Source organism: Apodemus sylvaticus, chromosome 5, assembly GCF_947179515.1.
Source record: "Apodemus sylvaticus chromosome 5, mApoSyl1.1, whole genome shotgun sequence".
Taxonomy (NCBI): Eukaryota; Metazoa; Chordata; class Mammalia; order Rodentia; family Muridae; genus Apodemus; species Apodemus sylvaticus.
This window is the reverse complement of record NC_067476.1, coordinates 70,621,712-70,641,178: the sequence shown is the minus strand read 5'-3', so window position 1 is coordinate 70,641,178 and position 19,467 is coordinate 70,621,712. Positions and strand designations below refer to the sequence as shown.

General features: G+C 38.1%; 1 protein-coding gene across 1 annotated transcript; it reads left to right on the top strand.

The window, feature by feature from the left end:
* Positions 1–1,074: 1,074 nt before the first annotated feature.
* LOC127684397 (olfactory receptor 4C15-like) lies at positions 1,075–2,037 on the top strand. Its single transcript, XM_052181329.1, has one exon. The coding sequence runs from the start codon at positions 1,105–1,107 to the stop codon at positions 2,035–2,037; it is 933 nt and encodes a 310-aa protein (XP_052037289.1). The 5' UTR covers positions 1,075–1,104.
* The last annotated feature ends 17,430 nt before the right edge of the window (positions 2,038–19,467 follow it).

The following is a 19,467-nucleotide window of genomic DNA, read 5'->3' as shown; positions in this document are numbered from 1 at the left end:
ACTAGGGACGAGCAGGTAAGCAGATATAGTTTTATAGTGAATTCTTATACATTTCAAAGCATGTAACTTGGCAAGTTAGTCAGAAAGCTCTAAATTATATTTGAGAGGAAATTTCTCTTTTTCAGCTTTATGTTGTCGCAAATTTTCATTTGCACGTGACTGTTTCATGGCTTTCTAATTCTTCATCTTTGACTCTATTACCTTTATCAGGATATCTTATTTGCATAAGGACAAGTGAAGAAGATGCTTTAAGCTTTATAGAATAAAAGAGACTAAGAAAAATTCTTCCCCAGAAGTTCTTACAAAGGGCACGTTGGAACAAAAAAGAAAGAAAAACAACTCACTCTTTGCCCTGTTGATTGAATGGTGAGATCATTTATATCACAGCTTGTGTCTCTAAAGTTCTAAGTCGAGCTTTTTTCCATTTGCGTTTTAGTTTGTTTGTTTTCTTTTTGGAGCATTTCACTTATGCATCATGAAAACGGGTTAAGTTTTACAAAGTTCCTATTATGTTATAAAATGATGAAAGAAATTTCCAGACTTTCAACACATGCATCATGAGGAGTGCTATAGAGTTTCTGCAATTTTTTTCGTTTATGAAGAATAGATAAATTCAGTGGAATTCAAATAAAATTCACACTGTTAGAAATTTAATATAAATCAATGATTTTGAAATGTGACCTAAGGTTTGTCTTGGCTCTTATTTCAGTAGATAAGGCAGTGTTCTGTTCAGTCAGAGGAGACTGGTCATCATTTACATCTAGAAGAGTTTAGAATGAATTTTAATGTTCTGCTTCAGGAAGACACTAAAGACTGATGAAAGCTGATAGATCAAATAAAGGATTTGCTCTCCTCTCACCCAAGTAAATGTTTTTGTTTCCAATATTTTATGTGTAGCTATTTAAAATATTCAAAAATATGTATCAGCGTCAACATTATATGTTATTGAACTATATGTTTAAAGATGCTATATTATTTTAAAATTGAAAAATAGAAAAATGTGCAATTTGTACATAGTAATCATATAAACTTGAATGAGATATAGTTTTCTCTTAATTTCAGTTTTAAATAAACAGAGTTCACTTTACCATCTTCTTAAGAATCATGCTAAACCAGAGCTATGTCACTGAGTTCATTCTACTTGGACTTTCACAGAACTTCAAAGTTGAGAGAATATTGTTTGTTATATTTTTGTTGATCTATCTTACAACTATTGTGGGTAACATGATAATTGTGGTGACCATTATCTATAGCCCTGTACTGCTGGGTTCACCAATGTACTTCTTCTTGATATTCTTGTCCTTACTGGATGCATGCACTTCTTCCAGTGTCACACCAAAGATGATTGTAGACTTCTTCTATGAGAGAAAAACCATCTCCTTTGAATGTTGCATGACACAACTGTTTGCTATTCACTTGTTTGGAGGTATGGAGGTGACTGTCCTTTCTGCCATGGCCTATGACCGCTATGTGGCCATTTGCAAACCTCTTCACTACTCCTCCATCATGACCCGGACACTCTGTGGCTTTTTGGTGATGTTGTCTTTTGCGGGAGGATTCTTACATTCAATCATACAAATTATCTTCACTTTGCAGCTGCCCTTCTGTGGACCCAATGTCATTGATCATTATCTGTGTGATTTGTTTCCATTATTGAAGCTTGCCTGCACTGACACACATATATTCATCATTTTGGTGTTTGCCAACAGTGGGTCATTCTGCATCATAATCTTCTCAATTTTGCTTATCTCCTATGGGGTCATCTTGTTCTCACTGAGAACTCACAGTTCTGAAGGGCGACTTAAAGCTCTATCCACCTGTGCATCCCACATTACAGTTGTGCTTTTGTTTTTTGTGTCATGTTTATTAATATATGCTCGACCCACTGCCTTCTCTTCTGAAAAAAATGCTCTTATATTTGTCACCATCATAACACCACTTCTGAATCCTATGGTGTACACTTTCAGGAATAAGGAAATGAAGAGTGCTATGAGGAAAATGTGTACGAGGTGGATAGTGGTCTCTGATAACTATTAAAATATTACATATACAATGCTTTGGAGGTAGACAAGTGGGTAAGAACATTTTGTAGTACAAACATAACCTCTATTTCTGAATTGCAGCCCCCATGAGAAATGTCAACCATGGTAGCACAGTTTTAATGGAATACTGGTAAAGTCAAGTACTGTAGAGCCCAAGAGTTCCTCCCAAACCCAATATGGTCAAAGTTCATTAGAGATCTTTTATTAAGAAATAAGTCGGCAAGAAATAAATGGATGTCATGCCTTTCTGTGTCTTTTCATGCACTATCCATCACTCATGAATACACATATGCATACAATATTCACATAGGTAAACGAACAATATACTCATATAGACACACTAACAATGAATCAATAATTACATTTCTAAAATAGTCTAACAACTCAATGGGCCACTATTTAATAAGGCAACTGTTTTTTTTTTAATTGTACATTACTTTGTAAAGGACAGCATCATTTTCTCTAGGATACATCTACATTGGGGGTAACAAAACTGTTTTTCAGATCACACATTCCCTTTAAATTGATTAATTAACATTAACATCTGAAAACTAAAGCCAGTGTGATTTTATTCTTGCAAAAATATAGTGAATTCTGAAAATATTAATTAGGGTAACACTGGCTCACTAAATAAATTGATATTTGAAATAAGAAAAAGAGAATGAAAATGTTTGAAGAGCAGGATAGTGTGAGACCACAGAATCTAAAAATGCAGAGAAGCATATGTAAATCTTGAAGTTTAAGTGTGGCTGGATCCTGTATCTTGTGGCTATTATCCACTTATAAGTAAGTACATACCATGGGTGTCCTTTTGGAGCTGGGTTACCTCAGTCAGTATGATATTCCCAAGATCCAACCACTTATCTGTAAAATTTATAATGTTTTTGTTTTAAAAATTGAATAGTACTTTATTGTGCAGATGTACCACATTTTCTTTATCCATTCGTAAGTTGAGAGATGTCTATGGTGTTTCCAGATTATGTCTATTACAAATAAAACTGCTATGAACATAGTTAGACAAATGTCTTTGCTGCATGGTGGAACATTTTTGGGTGTATCTCCAGGAGTAGTATAGGTGGATCTTAACATAGAACTATCCCACGTTTTCTGAGAGAGCTCCAAATTGATTTCCAAAGTAGTTGTACAAGTTTTCACTCCTACCATCAATCGAGGAGTGTTCCCCTTGCTCCACAACAAGAGAGAGAATGTGCAATCTCTTGAGACTTTAACCTTAGCCATTCTGATGGGTGTAAGATGGAACTTCAGAATTGTTTTGATTTGCATTTCCCTCATGACTAAGGAATTTGAACATTTCTTTAACTGCTTCTCTGGCATTCGAGATTTCTCTGTTATGAATCCACTGTTTAGCCCTGTGCCCCATTTCTGGTTATTGGGTTATTTGGGTTGTTGGTATATAACTTCCTAAATACAAGATACCCAGTCTGCACACAACAGACCCAAAGAAGTTGAAAAAGAAGAAAGACAAAAGCAAGAATGCTTGAATCTCATTACATAAAATTTAAAAAGTCATAAGAGATAGAAGAAGGAGGGAACTGGAAGGGAGAGGGGATGCAGAGAGGAATATGTGGGTTCTGGATCAAGTATGGGGAGTGACAGGAGTGATTGCCAGGTGGCCATGAGAATGAATAGAAATTGGCAACTGACAGAGGTGAGGAAGTAGGGGGCATTTCCTGGGAATAAAGGAAGTACCCAAGAATTAATGTGGGTAAACTTAGTTGTGACTCACAGCACTAGGGATATGAAACATGAAGAAGCCAACTCCTGTAGCAAGGCAGGAATCCCAATGGAGTGATAGGGACACCAACCTACCCACCATGTCTACAAAAAATTTAACCTGCCTACAAGAAAGAAATACAGACTTGGGGGATGGAGCAGAAACTAAGGAAATGACCTAGTAATAACAGGCCCAACTTGAGACCCATCCCATGGGCAAGCACCAATCCTTGACACTACTGATGATACTCTGTTTTGCTTGCAGACAGGAGTCTAGCAGGGCTGTCCTCTAAGAGACTCCACCCAGCAGCTGACTCAGAGAGATGAAGAAACCCACAGCCAAAGAGCACATGGAACGTGGAGAATCTTATGGAAGAAAAGGAGGAAGAATTGTGGACAGAAGGTAATAGGAATTCCATAGGAAGCCCAACAAAGTCAACTAACATGAACCCTTGGGGCTCTCAGAGACTGAATCACCAACCTGTGAAAGTACACAGGCTGGACCTACTCCCCTCATTCCTTCACATATGTAGCAAATGTAGAGCTTGATCTTCATGTAGGTTTTGAACAACTATAAAGGGTGGTATCCCAAAAACTCTGATCATGTAAGTGGAGTATGTTCTTCAAGCAGGGCTGCTTTGTGTTACCTCAGTGGGAGAGGATGGTCCTAGCCTCATAGAGACTTGATGTGCCAGTGTATTGGGGATATCAAAGGGAGTCCCTACCCTCTTCGAGGAAGAGAGGTGGATGGAGGCAAGTATATTAGGAAGGGTTGGTCAGGAGATTCCCTGAGGACTAAGGATGTTGATCATTTCTTTAGTTGCTTCTTAGTCATTTGGTATTTCTCAATTGTGAATTCTTTGTTTAGCTTTGTGTAAGTAGGATATAAAGTGAATAGTTTTAAAAAAAATCCCAAAAACCTTTGCTATAAAATTTGAACAAATTTTACTGCCTCAAGGAAAATTTGTGTTTGTTCTTGAATTTCTAAAAGGAATAGTTTATCAGAATTTCCATGCCATGGTATGAATACCCCCATTTGAATCAGCAGTAAGACAGATTTCATGGTGAAAGCCTATATGATAGCATAAACAAGAGAAAGGTATTATTTCCTGAAATGTGTGTATAGCATGAATTTTTTTTGTTCGGTATATTTTTTATTTACATTTCAAATGATTACCCCTTTTCTGGTCCCCCACTCCCCAAAAGTCACATAATCCCACTTCCCTATCCCTGTTCTCCCACCCACCCCTTCCCACTTCCCTGTTCTGGTTTTGCCTTATACTGCTACACTGAGTCTTTCCAGAACCAGGGGCCACTCCTCCATTCTTCTTGTACCTCATTTGATGTGTGGATTATGTTTTGGGTATTCCAGTTTTCTAGGTTAATATCCACTTATTAGTGAGTGCATACCATGATTCACCTTTTGAGACTGGGTTACCTCACTTAGTATGATGTTCTCCAGCTCCATCCATTTGCCTAAGAATTTCATGAATTCATTGTTTCTAATGGCTGAATAGTACTCCATTGTGTATATATACCACATTTTTTGCATCCATTCTTCTGCTGAGGGACACTTGGTTTCTTTCCAGCTTCTGGCTATTATAAACAGGGCTGCTATGAACATAGTGGAGCATATATTCTTAATACATGCTGGGGAATCCTCTGGGTATATGCCCAGGAGTGGTATAGCAGGATCTTTTGGAATTGACATGCCCAGTTTTCTGAGGAACCACCAGACTGATTTCCAGAGTGGTTGTACTAATTTGCAACCCCACCAGCAGTGGAGGAGTGTTCCTCTTTCTCCACATCCTCACCAAATGCCTGCTGTCTCCTGAGATTTTAATCTTAGCCATTCTGACTGGTATAAGGTGAAATCTCAGGGTTGTTTTGATTTGCATTTTCCTGATGACTAATGAAGTTGAGCATTTTTAAAGATGTTACTCCACCATCCAAAGTTCTTTAGGTGAGAATTCTTTGTTTAACTCTGTACCGCAATTTTTAATAGGGTTATTTGGTTTTCTGGGGTCTAACTTCTTGAGTTCTTTGTAGATATTGCATATTAGCCCTCTATCTGATGTAGGATTGGTGAAGATATTTTTCCCAATTTGTTGGTTGCTGATTTGTACTTTTGACTGTGCCCTTTGCTTTACAGAAACTTTGTAATTTTATGAGGTAGGTCCCATTTGTCAATTTTTTTTTCTTTTTTCTTTTTTTTAAAAGGTTTTTTCTTTTTTTTTAATTCGATAATTTTTTATTTACATTGCAAATGATTTCCCCTTTTGCAAAACCCCACTCCCTGAAAGTCCCATCAACCCCCTTCCCTCCCCCTGTTTTCCCACCCAACCCTTCCCACTTCCCTGTTCTGGTTTCTTTCCAGAACAAGGGGACACTCCTCCATTCTTCTTGTACCTTATTTGATGTATGGATTATGTTTTGGGTATTCCATATTTCTAGGTTAACACCCACTTATTATTGAGTGCATGCCATGATTCATCTTTTGAGTCTGGGTTACCTCACTTAGTATGATGTTCTCCAGCTCCATCCATTTGCCTAAGAATTTCATGAATTCATTGTTTCTAATGGCTGAATAGTACTCCATTGTGTATATATACCACATTTTTTGCATCCATTCTTCTGCTGAGGAACACTTGGTTTCTTTTCAGCTTCTGGCTATTATAAACAGGGCTGCTATGAACATAGTGGAGCACATATTCTTAATACATGCTGGGGAATACATGCCCAGGAGTGGTATAGCAGGATTTTTGGAATTGACATGCCCAGTTTTCTGAGGAACCACCAGACTGATTTACAGAGTGGTTGTACTAATTTGCAACCCCACCAGCAGTGGAGGAGTGTTCCTCTTTCTCCACATCCTCACCAATGCCTGCTGTCTCCTGAGATTTTAATCTTAGCCAATCTGACTGGTATAAGGTGAAATCTCAGGGTTGTTTTGATTTGCATTTTCCTGATGACTACTGAAGTTGAGCATTTTTAAAGATGTTACTCCACCATCCAAAGTTCTTTAGGTGAGAATTCTTTGTTTAACTCTGTACCGCAATTTTTAATAGGGTTATTTGGTTTTCTGGGGTCTAACTTCTTGAGTTCTTTGTAGATATTGCATATTAGCCCTCTATCTGATGTAGGATTGGTGAAGATATTTTTCCCAATTTGTTGGTTGCTGATTTGTCAATTGATTGTGGCCATTGCTTTGCAGAAACTTTGTAATTTTATGAGGTAGGTCTCATTTGTCAATTTTTTTTCTTTTTTCTTTTTTTTTAAAGTTTTTTCTCTTTTTTCTATTCGATAATTTTTTTTTATTTACATTGCAAAACCCCACTCCCCGAAAATCCAATCAGCCCCCTTCCCTCCCCCTGTTTTCCCACCCAACCCTTCCCACTTCCCTGTTCTGGTTTCTTTCCAGAACAAGGGGCCACTCCTCCATTCTTCTTGTACCTCATTAGATGTGTGGTTTATGTTTTGGGTATTCCAGATTTCTAGGTTAACACCCTCTTATTATTGAGTGCATACCATGATTCATCTTTTGAGTCTGGGTTACTTCACTTAGTATGATGTTCTCCAGCTCCATCCATTTGCCTAAGAATTTCATGAATTCATTGTTTCTAATGGCTGAATAGTACTCCATTGTGTATATATACCACATTTTTTGCATCCACTCTTCTATTGAGGGATATCTGGGTTCTTTCCAGCTTCTGGCAATTATAAATAGGGTTGCTACAAACATAGTGGAATATGTATCCTTATATGCTGGGGAATCTTCTGGATATATGCTCAGGAGTGGTATAGCAGGATCTTCTGGAAGAGAGGTGCCCAGTTTTTGAAGGAGCCGCCAGACTGATTTCCAGAGTGGCTGTACCAATTTGCAACCCCACCAGCAGTGGAGGAGTGTTCCTCTTTCTCCACATCCTCGCCAACATCTGCTGTCTCCTGAATTTTTTATCTTAGCCATTCTGACTGGAGTAAGGTGAAATCTCAGGGTTGTTTTGATCTGCATTTCCCTAATGACTAATGAAGTTGAGCATTTTTTAAGATGCTTCTCTGCCATACGAAGTTCTTCGGGTGAAAATTCTTTGTTTAACTCTACTCCATTTTTTAATAGGGTTATTTGGTTTTCTGGAGTCTAACTTCTTGAGTTCTTTATATATATTGGCTATTAGCCCTCTATCTGACATAGTGTTGGTGAAGATCTTTTCCCAATTTGTTGGTTGCCGATTTGCCCTTTTGATGGTGGCCTTTGCCTTACAGAAACTTTGTAATTTTATGAGGTCCGATTTGTCAATTCTTGATCTTAGAGCATAAGCTATTGGTGTTCTGTTCAGGAACTTTCCCCCTGTATTGATGTCCTCAAGGGTCTTCCCAAGTGTCTTTTCTATTAGCTTCAGAGTGTCTGGCTTTATGTGGAGGTCCTTGATCCATTTGGATTTGAGCTTAGTCCAAGGAGACAAGGATGGATCAATTTGCATTCATCTGCATGCCGACCTCCAGTTGAATCAGCACCATTTGTTGAAAAGGCTATCTTTTTTCCACTGGATGTTTTCAGCCCCTTTGTCGAGGATCAAGTGGCCATGGGTGTGTGGGTTCATATCTGGATCTTCAATCCTGTTCTATGCAGTTTTTAACACTATTGCTCGGTAGTATTGCTTGAGGTCAAGAATACTGATTCTCCCAGAATTTCTTTTGTTGTTTAGAATAGTTTTAGCTATCCTGGGTTTTTTGTTATTCCAGATGAATTTGAGAAATGCTCTTTCTAACTCTATGAAGAATTGAGTTGGGATTTTGATAGGTATTGACTTGAATTTGTATATTGATTTTGGCAAAATGGCCATCTTAACTGTATTAATCCTGCGGATCCATGAGCATGGGAGGCTTTTCCATTTTTTTTTTTTTTGAGGTCTTCTTCCATTTCCTTCTTCAGAGTCTTGAAGTTCTTGTCATACAGATCTTTCACATGTTTAGTAAGAGTCACCTCAAGGTACTTTATACTGTTTGTGGCTATTGTGAAGGGAGTCAGTTCACTAATTTCTTTCTTAGCCTGCTTATCCTTTGAGTATAGGAAGGCTACTGATTTGCTTGAGTTAATTTTATAACCAGCTACTTTGCTGAAGTTGTTTATCAGCTGTAGGAGTTCTTTGGTGGAGTTTTTTGGGTCACTTAGGTAGACTATCATATCATCTGCAAATAATGATAGTTTGACTTCTTCCTTTCCAATTTGTATCCCTTTGACCTCCTTATGTTGTCTAATTGCCCGAGCTAGTACCTCAAGTACAATATAGAAAAGATAAAGAGTAAGGTGGCAGCCCTGTGTAGTCCCTGATTTTAGTGGGATTGTTTCAAGTTTCTCTCCATTTAGTTTGATGCTGGCTACCGGTTTGCTATATATTGCTTTTACTATGTTTATGGGCCTTGAATTCCTGTTCTTTCCAAGACTTTAAGCATGAAAGGATGCTGAATATTGACAAATGCTTTTTCAGTATCTAATAAAATGACAATATGGGTTTTTTTGAGTTTGTTTATGTAGTGGATTGCATTGATGGATTTATGTATATTGTACCAACCCTGCATCCCTGGAATAAAGCCTACTTGATCATAGTGGATGATCATTTTGATGTGTTCTTGGATTCGGTTGGCAAGAATTTTATTGAGTATTTTTGCATCAATATTCATAAGGGAAATTGTTCTGAGGTTCTCTTTTTGTTGGATCTTTGTGTGGTTTTGGTATCAGCATAATTGTGGCTTCATAGAAGGAATTGGGTAGTGGTCCTTCAGTTTCGATTTTGTGAAAGAGTTTGAAGAGAATTGGTGTTAGGTCTTCTTTGAAGGTCTGATAGAATTCTGCACTGAATCCATCTGGTCCTGTGCTTTTTTTGGTTGGAAGGCTTTCTACGACCCCTTCAACTCCTTCAACTCCTTCAGGGACTGTTTATATGATCTATTTGGTTCTGATTTAATTTTGGTATTTGGTATCTGTCTAGGAAATTGTCCATTTCCTCCAGATTCTCCAGTTGTGTTGAGTATAGGCTTTTGTAGTAGGATCTTCTGATTTTTTGAATTTCCTCAGTTTCTGTTGTTATATCCCCCTTTTCATTTCTAATTTCGTTAATTTGGATACTTTCTGCCCTTTGGTCAGTCTGGCTAAGGGTTTATCTATTTTGTTGATTTTCTCAAAAAACCAGCTCCTGGATTCGTTGATTCTTTGTATGGTTCTCTTTTTTTCCACTTCTCTGATTTCAATCCTGGGTTTGATGATTTCCTGTCTTCTACTCCTCCTGGGGGAATTGGCTTCTTTTTGTTCCAGGGCTTTCAGGTGTGTAGTTAAGCTGCTAGTGTATGCTCTCTCTATTTTCTTTTTGGAGGCACTGAAGGCTATGAGTTTTCCTCTGAGCACGTTTTCATTGTATCCCAAAGATTTGGGTATGTTGTGCCTTCATTTTTATTAAATTCTAAAAAGTCTCTTCTTTCTTTCTTTATTTCTTCTCTGGCCAAGGTGTCATTGAGTAGAGTATTGTTCAGCCTCCATGAGTATGTGGGCTTTCTGTTGTTTTTGTTGCCATTGAAGACCACTCTTACTCCATAGTGATCCTATAAGAGGCATGGAATTAGTTCAATCTTTTTATATTTGTTGAGGTCTGTCTTGTGACCAGTCATATGGTCGATTTTGGAGAAGGTACCATGAGGCGCTAAGAAAAAGGTATATTCTTTTGTTTTAGAGTTAAATGTTCTATAAATATCTGTCAAGTCCAATTGGTCCAAAGCTTCAATTAGTTTCACTGTCTCCCTGTTTAGTTTCTGTTTTCCTGATCGGTCCATTGAGGAGAGTGGAGTGTTGAAGTCACCCACAATTGTTGTGTTAGGTGCAATGTGTGCTTTGAGCTTTAGTAAAGTTTCTTTTATGAATGAGGGTGCCCTTGAATTTGACGCATAGATGTTCATAATTGAAAATTCTTCTTGGTGGATTTTTCCTTTGACCACCAAGAAGTGTCCTTCTGTATCTCTTTTGATGACTTTAGGTTGAAAGTCCATTTTATCTGATATTAGAATGGCTACTCTGGCTCGTTTCCTGAGACCATTGGCTTGTAAAATTGTCTTCCAGCCTTTTAGTCTAAGGTAGGTTTTGTCTTTGACATTTTGGTGTGTTTCCTGTATGCAGCAAAATGTAGCGACCTGTTTCCTTATCCAGTCTGTTAGTCTGTGTCTTTTTATTGGGGAGTTGAGTCCATTGATGTTAAGAGATATTAAGGAATAGTGATTATTACTTCCTGTCATTTTCTATGTTATTTTTATATTTGAGTGGTTATCTTCTTTTGGCTTTGATGAAAGAAGGTAACTATCTTGCTTTTTCCAGGGTGTCGTTTCTCTCTTTGTATTGGAGTTTTCCTCCTATTATTCTTTGTAGATCTGCGTTCATAGAAAGATATTGTATAAATTTGGTTTTGTCATGGAATATCTTGGTTTTTTCATCTATTGTGATTGAGAGTTTTGCTGGGTATAGTAGTCTTGGCTGACATTTGTGTTCTCTTAGAGTCTGCATGAGATCTGCCCAGGATCTTCTAGCTCTCATGGTCTCTGGTGAGAAGTCTGGTGTGATTCTGATAGGTCTTCCTTTATATGTTACTTGGCCTTTTTCTCTTACTTTCTTTATTATTCTTTCTTTGTTTAGTACATTTGGGGTTTTGATTATTATGTGAAGGGAGGTATTTCTGCTCAGGTCCAGTCTGTTTGGAGTTCTATAGGCTTCTTGCATATTCATGGGCATCACTGTCTTTAAGTTGGGAAAGTTTTCTTCCATAATTTTGTTGAAGATATTTGCTGGCCCTTTCAGCTGTAAATCTTCACTCTCATCTACACCTATAATCCTTAGGTTTGGTCTTCTCATTGTGTCCTGGATTTCCTGGATGTTCTGCGATACAAGCTTTTTGCATTTTGCATTTTCTCTGACTGTTGAGTCAATGGTTTCTATGGTATCTTCGGCACCTGAGATTCTTTCTTCCATCTCTTGTATTCTGTTGTTGATATTTGTATCTATGTCCCCTGATTTCTTCCCAAGGTTTTCTATCTCCAAAGTTGTCTCCCTTTGTGAACATTTTTTTTAAAGATTTTTTTTATTATATATTCGTACACTGTTGTTGTCTTCAGACACACCAGAAGAGGGTGTCACATCTCATTACAGATGGTTGTGAGCCACCATGTGGTTGCTGGGATTTGAACTCAGGACCTTTGGAAGAGCAGTCAGTGCTCTTACCCACTGAGCCATCTCTCCAGTTGTCTCCCTTTGTGATTTCTTAGTTGTTTCTACTTCTGGTTTTAGATTCTGGATGGTTTTGCTTACCTCTTTCACTTGCTTCTTTGTGTTTTCCTTTAATTCTTTAAGAGATTTTTGTGTTTCCTCTTTCATGACTTCTGCTGTTTGACTCACTTTCTCCTGCATTTCTTTAAGATTTTTTTTTTGTGTGTGTGTGTGTGTGTGTGTTTCTTCTTTATTGGCTTCTATCTCTTGAGCCTTATTCTCCTAAATTTTTTTAAGTGATTTTTGTGTTTCCATTATACTGGTTTCTAACTTATTCATGTTCCCCAGGATTTCTTTAAGAGATTCATTTATGTCCTTTTTGTGTTCCTCTATCAGCATCAGGAACAGTGATTTTTAATCCAAATATTGTTTTTCTGGTGTGTTTGTGTAACCAGGACTTGCTTATGTTGGATAGTTTGGTTCAGACCCTGCCATATTGCCTAGATTTCTGTTAGTAGTGTTCCTGCATTTGCCCTTTGCCATCTTGTTATTTCTGGCATTAGTTGGTCTTGTCTCTGTCTGGTGTTTGTGCCTCCTGTGAGGCTGTAGGGCTATTTCTGCATTACTGGATGGCTGGGTTTCCCCTGTTACAGATTGCTGATGTGCTGTCCTCCTTTTGGGTGCCCTTGGAACTCTAGTGTGCCTTGCCCTAGGTTGTCTCTGTTAACCAGGTGGTGCCCGTTTTCTCCTTCAGTGATTGCTGATGGTCTGTGCTGCGGGACCTTTTCCACGTGCTGGTCACTCCGCTGGGCAGCCTATCTCCCAACCGGGTTGGTGCACACAAGGTGAGCCTTGCTGCTGAGGCCCTGAGTCTAGGCAAAACCCTGGCAGGCTAAGTCCTGAGCAAACTTTCCCTCAGGCTATGACTGTTAATAGGTTCTATCAGGTGGCCATGATGGCAGAGTGTGTGCAGGCTCCCTGTAAGTGCTGGGAGAGTCTGCTAGGCAAACAACCTTCTGGCCAGGTTGGCACACAGATGGCCCACTGAGCATTCCAGGGCCTGGGGTCAGTCCAAGGCCTGTCTGTCTTAGAACCCTGCTATGTTAGCTTCAGGCTATGACTCTTAGCTGACTTTGCCTGCTAGACCTCTCTGGCGTCCCATAGTCAAAATGGCGGCAGGGCAAACAATCTCCAGGCTGGGTCTGGACACCGATGGCCCCCTGAACAGCCCTGGACCTGGGTGCAGGCCAACGCCTGTCGGGTTTAGACACCTGTGATGTTGGCCTTGGATTATATTTGCGTACCTCAGTCTGTCTGATTTCTCTGGAGTCCAAGAACCAAGATGGCAGAGAGACTCTCATAACTGACTTGCGGGAGGCAGATTTCTGATGTAGCTTCTGTGGGGTGAAAGGTGCTGTAAATCTGCTGCTGCTCGCAGCCCGGCTGGCCAGCGAAAGTCAGTGGTAGCAGGCACAAGGCCTGCCTGGACCCTGTCACCTTGGTTCCACTGCTGATAGCCCTTCTGCTGGACCAACTGCTTCCACAGCTGCCGCCACCAGCATGAAATTTTTATATATTATGTTTGCCATTATTTATATAGAAGAGAAGGTAGAGGAAGAGGAAGCACATTTAAATTTCAATTTTACGGAACTAATATATTTCAATTTAATTTATGAGTATAGTATTCATTTTCCCCTTATAATTTTGGGGAGTTTTAGGGGTTACATGTTATATGAACACATATTTACATCATTTCATTCCTCTCTGCTCCCTTCACTTCCTTCCATGTTTCTAACCCTTTCACAAATGCCCATCCTTTCTTTCTTTATTATTATTGTTAAATGCACACGCACACACACACACAGACACACACACATACATACACCACAAATATATATATATATATATATGGATACAAATGATGGATTTCATTAAGTGGTGTGTGTGTATGTGTGTGTATGTCTAAGTGTGTGTGTGTCTGTGTGTGTCTGTGTGTGTGTGTGTGTTTGTGTGTGTGTGCATGTGTGCATTTGAGGCTGAATTCTTTGACTAGGTAATAAAGGATAGGTCCATTTTTGTAACAGACTACTTCTATTTTGATATTCTTTTTTTTTCATTTTTTTTATAATTTTCTATATTCTTTGTTTACATTACAAATGGTTTTCATTTCCTGGTTCCCCCTCCCCATAAGTTCCATAAGCCCCCTTCCTTCTACCCAGTCCCCAATCAACCCCTCCTGCTTCTCTGTCCTGACAATCCCCTACAATGCTGCATTAAGCCTTTCTAGTACCAGGGCTCTCTCCTTCCTTCTTCTTGGAAATGATTTGATCTGTGAATTGTGTCTTGGCTATTCAGAGATTCTGGGCTAATATCCACTTATCAGTGACTTCCTTCCATGTATGTTCTTTGGTGAATGTGTTACCTCACTTAGGATGATATTTTCCAGTTCCAACCATTTGCCTAAGAATTTCATAAATTCATTGTTTTTAATTGTTGAGTAGTATTCTATTGAGTAAATATACCACATTTTCTGTATCCATTCTTCCATTGAGGGGCATCTGGGTTCTTTCCAGCTTCTGGCTATTATAAATAAGGCTTCTATGAACATAGTGGAGCGTGTGTTCTTATTGCATGCTGGGAATCCTCTGGGTGTATGCCCAGGAGTGGTATAGAGTGGTATAACAGGGTCCTCAGGAAGTGTCTTGCCCAGTTTTCTGAGGAACAGCCAGACTGACTTCCAGAGTAGTTGTACCAGCTTGTAACCCCACCAGCAGTGGAGGAGAGTTCCTCTTTCTCCATATCCTCACCAACACCTGCTGTATCCTGAGTTTTTAATCTTAGCCATTCTGACTGGTGTGAGGTGAAATCTCAGGGTTGTTTTGATTTGCATTTCCCTAATGACTGATGATGTTGAACATTTTTTAAGATGCTTCTCCGCCATCCGAACTTCTTCAGGTGAAAAATTCTTTGTTTAACTGTGTATACCATTTTTTAATAGGGTTATTTGGTTCTCTGGGGTCTAACTTCTTGAGTTCTTTGTATATATTGGATATTAGTCCTCTGTGGGATGTAGGGTTGGTGAAGATCTTTTCCCAATTTGTTGGTTGCTGTTTTGTCCTTTTGACAAAGTTTGCCTTACAGAAACTTTGTAATTTAATGAGATACCATTTTTCAATTCTTGTCTCTACAGGAAAATTGATTCAATAATCATCAACAGATGTGACTGATGAAGTAAATGTATATATTTTAGGCTACTTTATATTTTCTGATTTTATTTTCTTGTTTCATTATTTGAGACAAGGTCTTTATGTAGCCTTAGAAGTCCTGAAACTCATTATGTATTCCAGGCTGTCCTTGAACTCACAGAGAACGGGGTCAGTCTCTGCCTCCATGTACTATGATAAAAGAAAGTACCACAATACCCAGCACTTTATACTTCCTTTTTTACTTTTTCATTAGGTATTTTATTTATTTACATTTCAAATGTTATCTTCTCTTTTTGTTTCCCCTCCAAAAACACCCTACCCCCTCCAGGAGGACCAAGGATATTGAACATTTCTTTAGGTGCTTCTTAGCCATTTGGTATTTCTCAGTTGAGAATTCTTTGCTTAGCTCTGTACCCTGTGCCCTCCTTCCTCAGCCTTCTGAACAGGACTTTTCAGACCTCAGTGCTAGCCATAAGTCCCCCACCTAGGGTGGAGCACTCAGATCAAGATGAAGTCCATTTTACTTCCAGACCTACAGTTTCCTGTGATGCACCAGCTGAGCAATGACAGGTTCTACAGACCTGTTTCCAACCTTTGAGGGAAGGGTTCCCCCACACCTATATATTTGGACACCCCCATTAAAATTTGAACCTTGAGCAGGAAATATGTCTTGGCTTCATGTGTTTCCCACCACTTCCATTCTATCCCCAGATTTCCTTCTAAACACCCAGTTACCCAGTTTGATGTAAGTACAGGCAGCTACAGTACCTCATTTTTTAAGAGGGTTATTTGGCTAACTGGAGTCTAACCTCTTGAGTTCTTTGTATATATTGCATATTAGCCCTCTGTGGATGTAAGATTGGTAAAGGTCTTTCCCCAGTCTGTTGGTTGCCTTTTGTCCTATTGATAGTGTAATTTGCCTAACAGAATCTTTGCAGTTTTATGAGGTCCCATTTTTCAATTCTTGATCTTAGAGCATAAGCTATTAGTGTTTTGTTCAAGAAAATTTCCCCTGTACCAATGTGTTCCTTGATTTCTTTTTTATTAGTTTGAGTGTATCTGATTTTATGCAGCGGACCTTGATCCACTTGGAATTGAGCTTTGTACAAGGGGCTAAGAATGGATGGATTTGCATTCTTCTATAAGATAACAGCCAGTTGAAACTGCACCATTTGTTGAAAATGCTGTCTTTTTTTCCACTGGATCATTTTAGCTGCTTTGTCAAAGATCAAGTGAACCTAGGTGTGTGGGTTCATTTCTGCATCTTAAATTCTATTCCATTGATCTTCCTGCCAGTCACTGTACCAATACCATGTAGTTTTTATCACTATTGCTCTATAGTGCAGTTTAAGGTCCAGGATGCTGATTCACCCAGAATTTTTTTTTTTTTAATTCTTGAGAGTAGTTTTAGCTATCTTGTTTTTTCCTAACTCTATGAAGAATTGAATTAGAATTTTGATAGAGATTGCATTGAAGTTGTATATTGCTTTTGGCAAGATGGCCATTTTTACTATATAAACCCCGACAATATATGAGCATGGGAGATCTTTCCATCCTCTGAGGTCTTTTCCATTTTCTCTGTTTAGAGACGATGTTCTTGTCATACAGATCTTCCATTTGTTTGCTTAGAGTCACACCAAAATACTTTATATTGTTTGTGAGTATTGTCTTGTGATGGGTATCATTTTCCTAATTTCTTTCTCAGCTTGTTTATCCTTTGAGTATAGGAAGGCTACTGATTTGTTTGGTTTAATTTTATATCTGGACACTTCACTGAAGTTGTTTATCAGCTGTAGGAGTTCTTTGGTGGAGTTTTTGGAGTCACTTATATACACTATCACATCATCTGCAAATAGTGATATTTTGTCTTCTTCCTTTGTATTCCTCTGACCTCCTTTTTTTGTCTAATTGCTCTAGCTAGAACTTCAAGTAACATTGAATAAATATATATAGAGAGGGCAGTCTTGTCTAGTCCCTGATTTAGTGGTATTGCTTCAAGTTTCTCTCCATTTAGTTTGATGTTGGCTACTTGTTTGCTGTATATTGCTTTTACTATGTTTAGGTATGGTCCTTGAATACTTTATCTTTCAAAGACTTTTAACATGAAGAGATTCTGAATTTTGTCAAAGGCTATTTCAACATCTAATGAAGTGACCATGTGTGTATTTTTTTTCCCTTTGAGTTCATTTATGTAGTGGATTGCATTGATGGATTTCTGTGTATTGAACCATCCCTGCATTCCTGTGATGAAACCTACTTGATCCTGGTGAATGATCATTTTGATGTGTTCTCAGGTTAGGTTGACAAGAATTTTATTGAGTATTTTTGCATTGATATATAATGGGAATTTGTCTAAAGATTTCTTTTTTGGATCTTTGTGTGGTTTTGGAACCAGCATAATTGTGGCTTTATAAAAGGAGATGGGTAGTTTTTCTTCTGTTTCTATTGTGTGGAATAATATTGGTATTAGGTCTTCTTTGAAGGTCTGTTAGAAATCTGCACCAAAACCATCTGGTCCCATTCTTATTTTTGTTGGGAGACTTTCAATGACTGCTTCAATTTCTTTAGGGGATTTGAGACTGTTGAGATCATTTTTCTGATCTTGATTTAATTTTGGTATTTGGTGTCTGTCTTGAAAATTATGCATTTCATCTATATTTTCCAATTGCATTGATAGTAGGCTTTTATAGTAAGATCTGATGATTTTTTGAATTTCCGCACTTTCTGTTGTTGCATCTACCTTTTCATTTCTCATTTTGTTAATTTGGATACTTTGTCCAAATTTTGATAATTTGTGCCCTCTGGTTAGGCTGGCTAAGGGTTTATCTATTTTATTAATTTTCTCAAAGAACCAGCTCCTGGTTCTGTTGATAGTATATTTCTTTGCACAGTTCTTTTCACTTCTACTTGGCTGATTTTAGCCCCGAGTTTGATGACTTCTTGACATTTACTCTTCTTGGGTGTATAAGTTTCTTTTTGTTCTAGAACTTTCAGGTATGCTGTTAAGCTACTAGTATATGCTGTCTCCAGTTTTTTTTTTTTTTTTTTTTTTTTTTTTTTTTTTTTTTTTTTGGAGGTACTCAGTGCTATGAGTTTTCCTCTTAGCACTGCTTTCATTATGGGCAGTAACTTTGGGTATGTTGTGCCTCCATTTTCATTAAATTGTAAAAAGTTTTTTATTTCTTTTCTTATTTGTTCTTTGACCAAGTCATCATTGAGTAGAACATTGTTTAGCTTCCATATGTATGTGGGCTTTCTGTTGTTTATGGTGCTATTGAAATCTAGCCCTAATTTGTAGTGAACTGATAGGAGGCATGGGATTATTTCAATATTCTTAAATCTGTTGAGATCTGTTTTGTGGCCAATTATATGGTCAGTTTTGGAGATGGTACCATGAGGTGCTGAGAAGAAGGAATGTTTTTTTCAATTTAGGATGAAATGTTCCATAGATATCTGTTAAATCCATTTGTTCCATAACTTCTACTAGTTTCACTGTGTCTCTATTTAGTTTGTGTTTCCATGATCTGTCCATTGATGAAAGTGGGGTGTTGAAGTCCCCAATAATTATTGTGTGACATACAATGTGTGCTTTGAGCTTTGATATAGTTTCTTTTATGAGGTGTGTTATCTTTCATTTGGAGCACAGATGTTCAATATTGAGAGTTCTTGGTAGATTTTTCCTTTGAAATATCACACAAACAACTGAAAAGGAATGCTGGGGTTGGACCAACAATCCTATTGTTGCTTGGTGATTGCAACCAGGTACTGGTGATTGTAACCAGTATGGAAATCAGTGTGGGGAACTCACAAACCTCTGAAATTACATCAATCCTCTGATCTAGCTCTACGATTCCATGTTACATGCTCAATGGCTTCAGCATCCTACTCTACAGATATTTGCTCCAACATGTTCATTGCTGCTGTATTGAGAATAAATAGGAAATAGACACAACCTAAAATCCAAATGGATAATAAAAATGTGGTGCATATACACTATGGCATACTATTCAACTATAAAAAAAATGAAATAAAGAGCTTTGAAGGTAATTAGATAGACTACAAAAAGAATCCCACAAAGAAAAAATAATTGGAGAGTTCTAGCTTCAACTCTTCAAATTTGAATACAGTGCTAGAATACCTTCAGAAAAAAAAGAAAGGGAGAAGGTTTGTTTTGTTAGTGGGACAATTGCAAGCAAAATAGCAGGATACAAATGAACTGATGGGGAAATGACAATCAGGATTC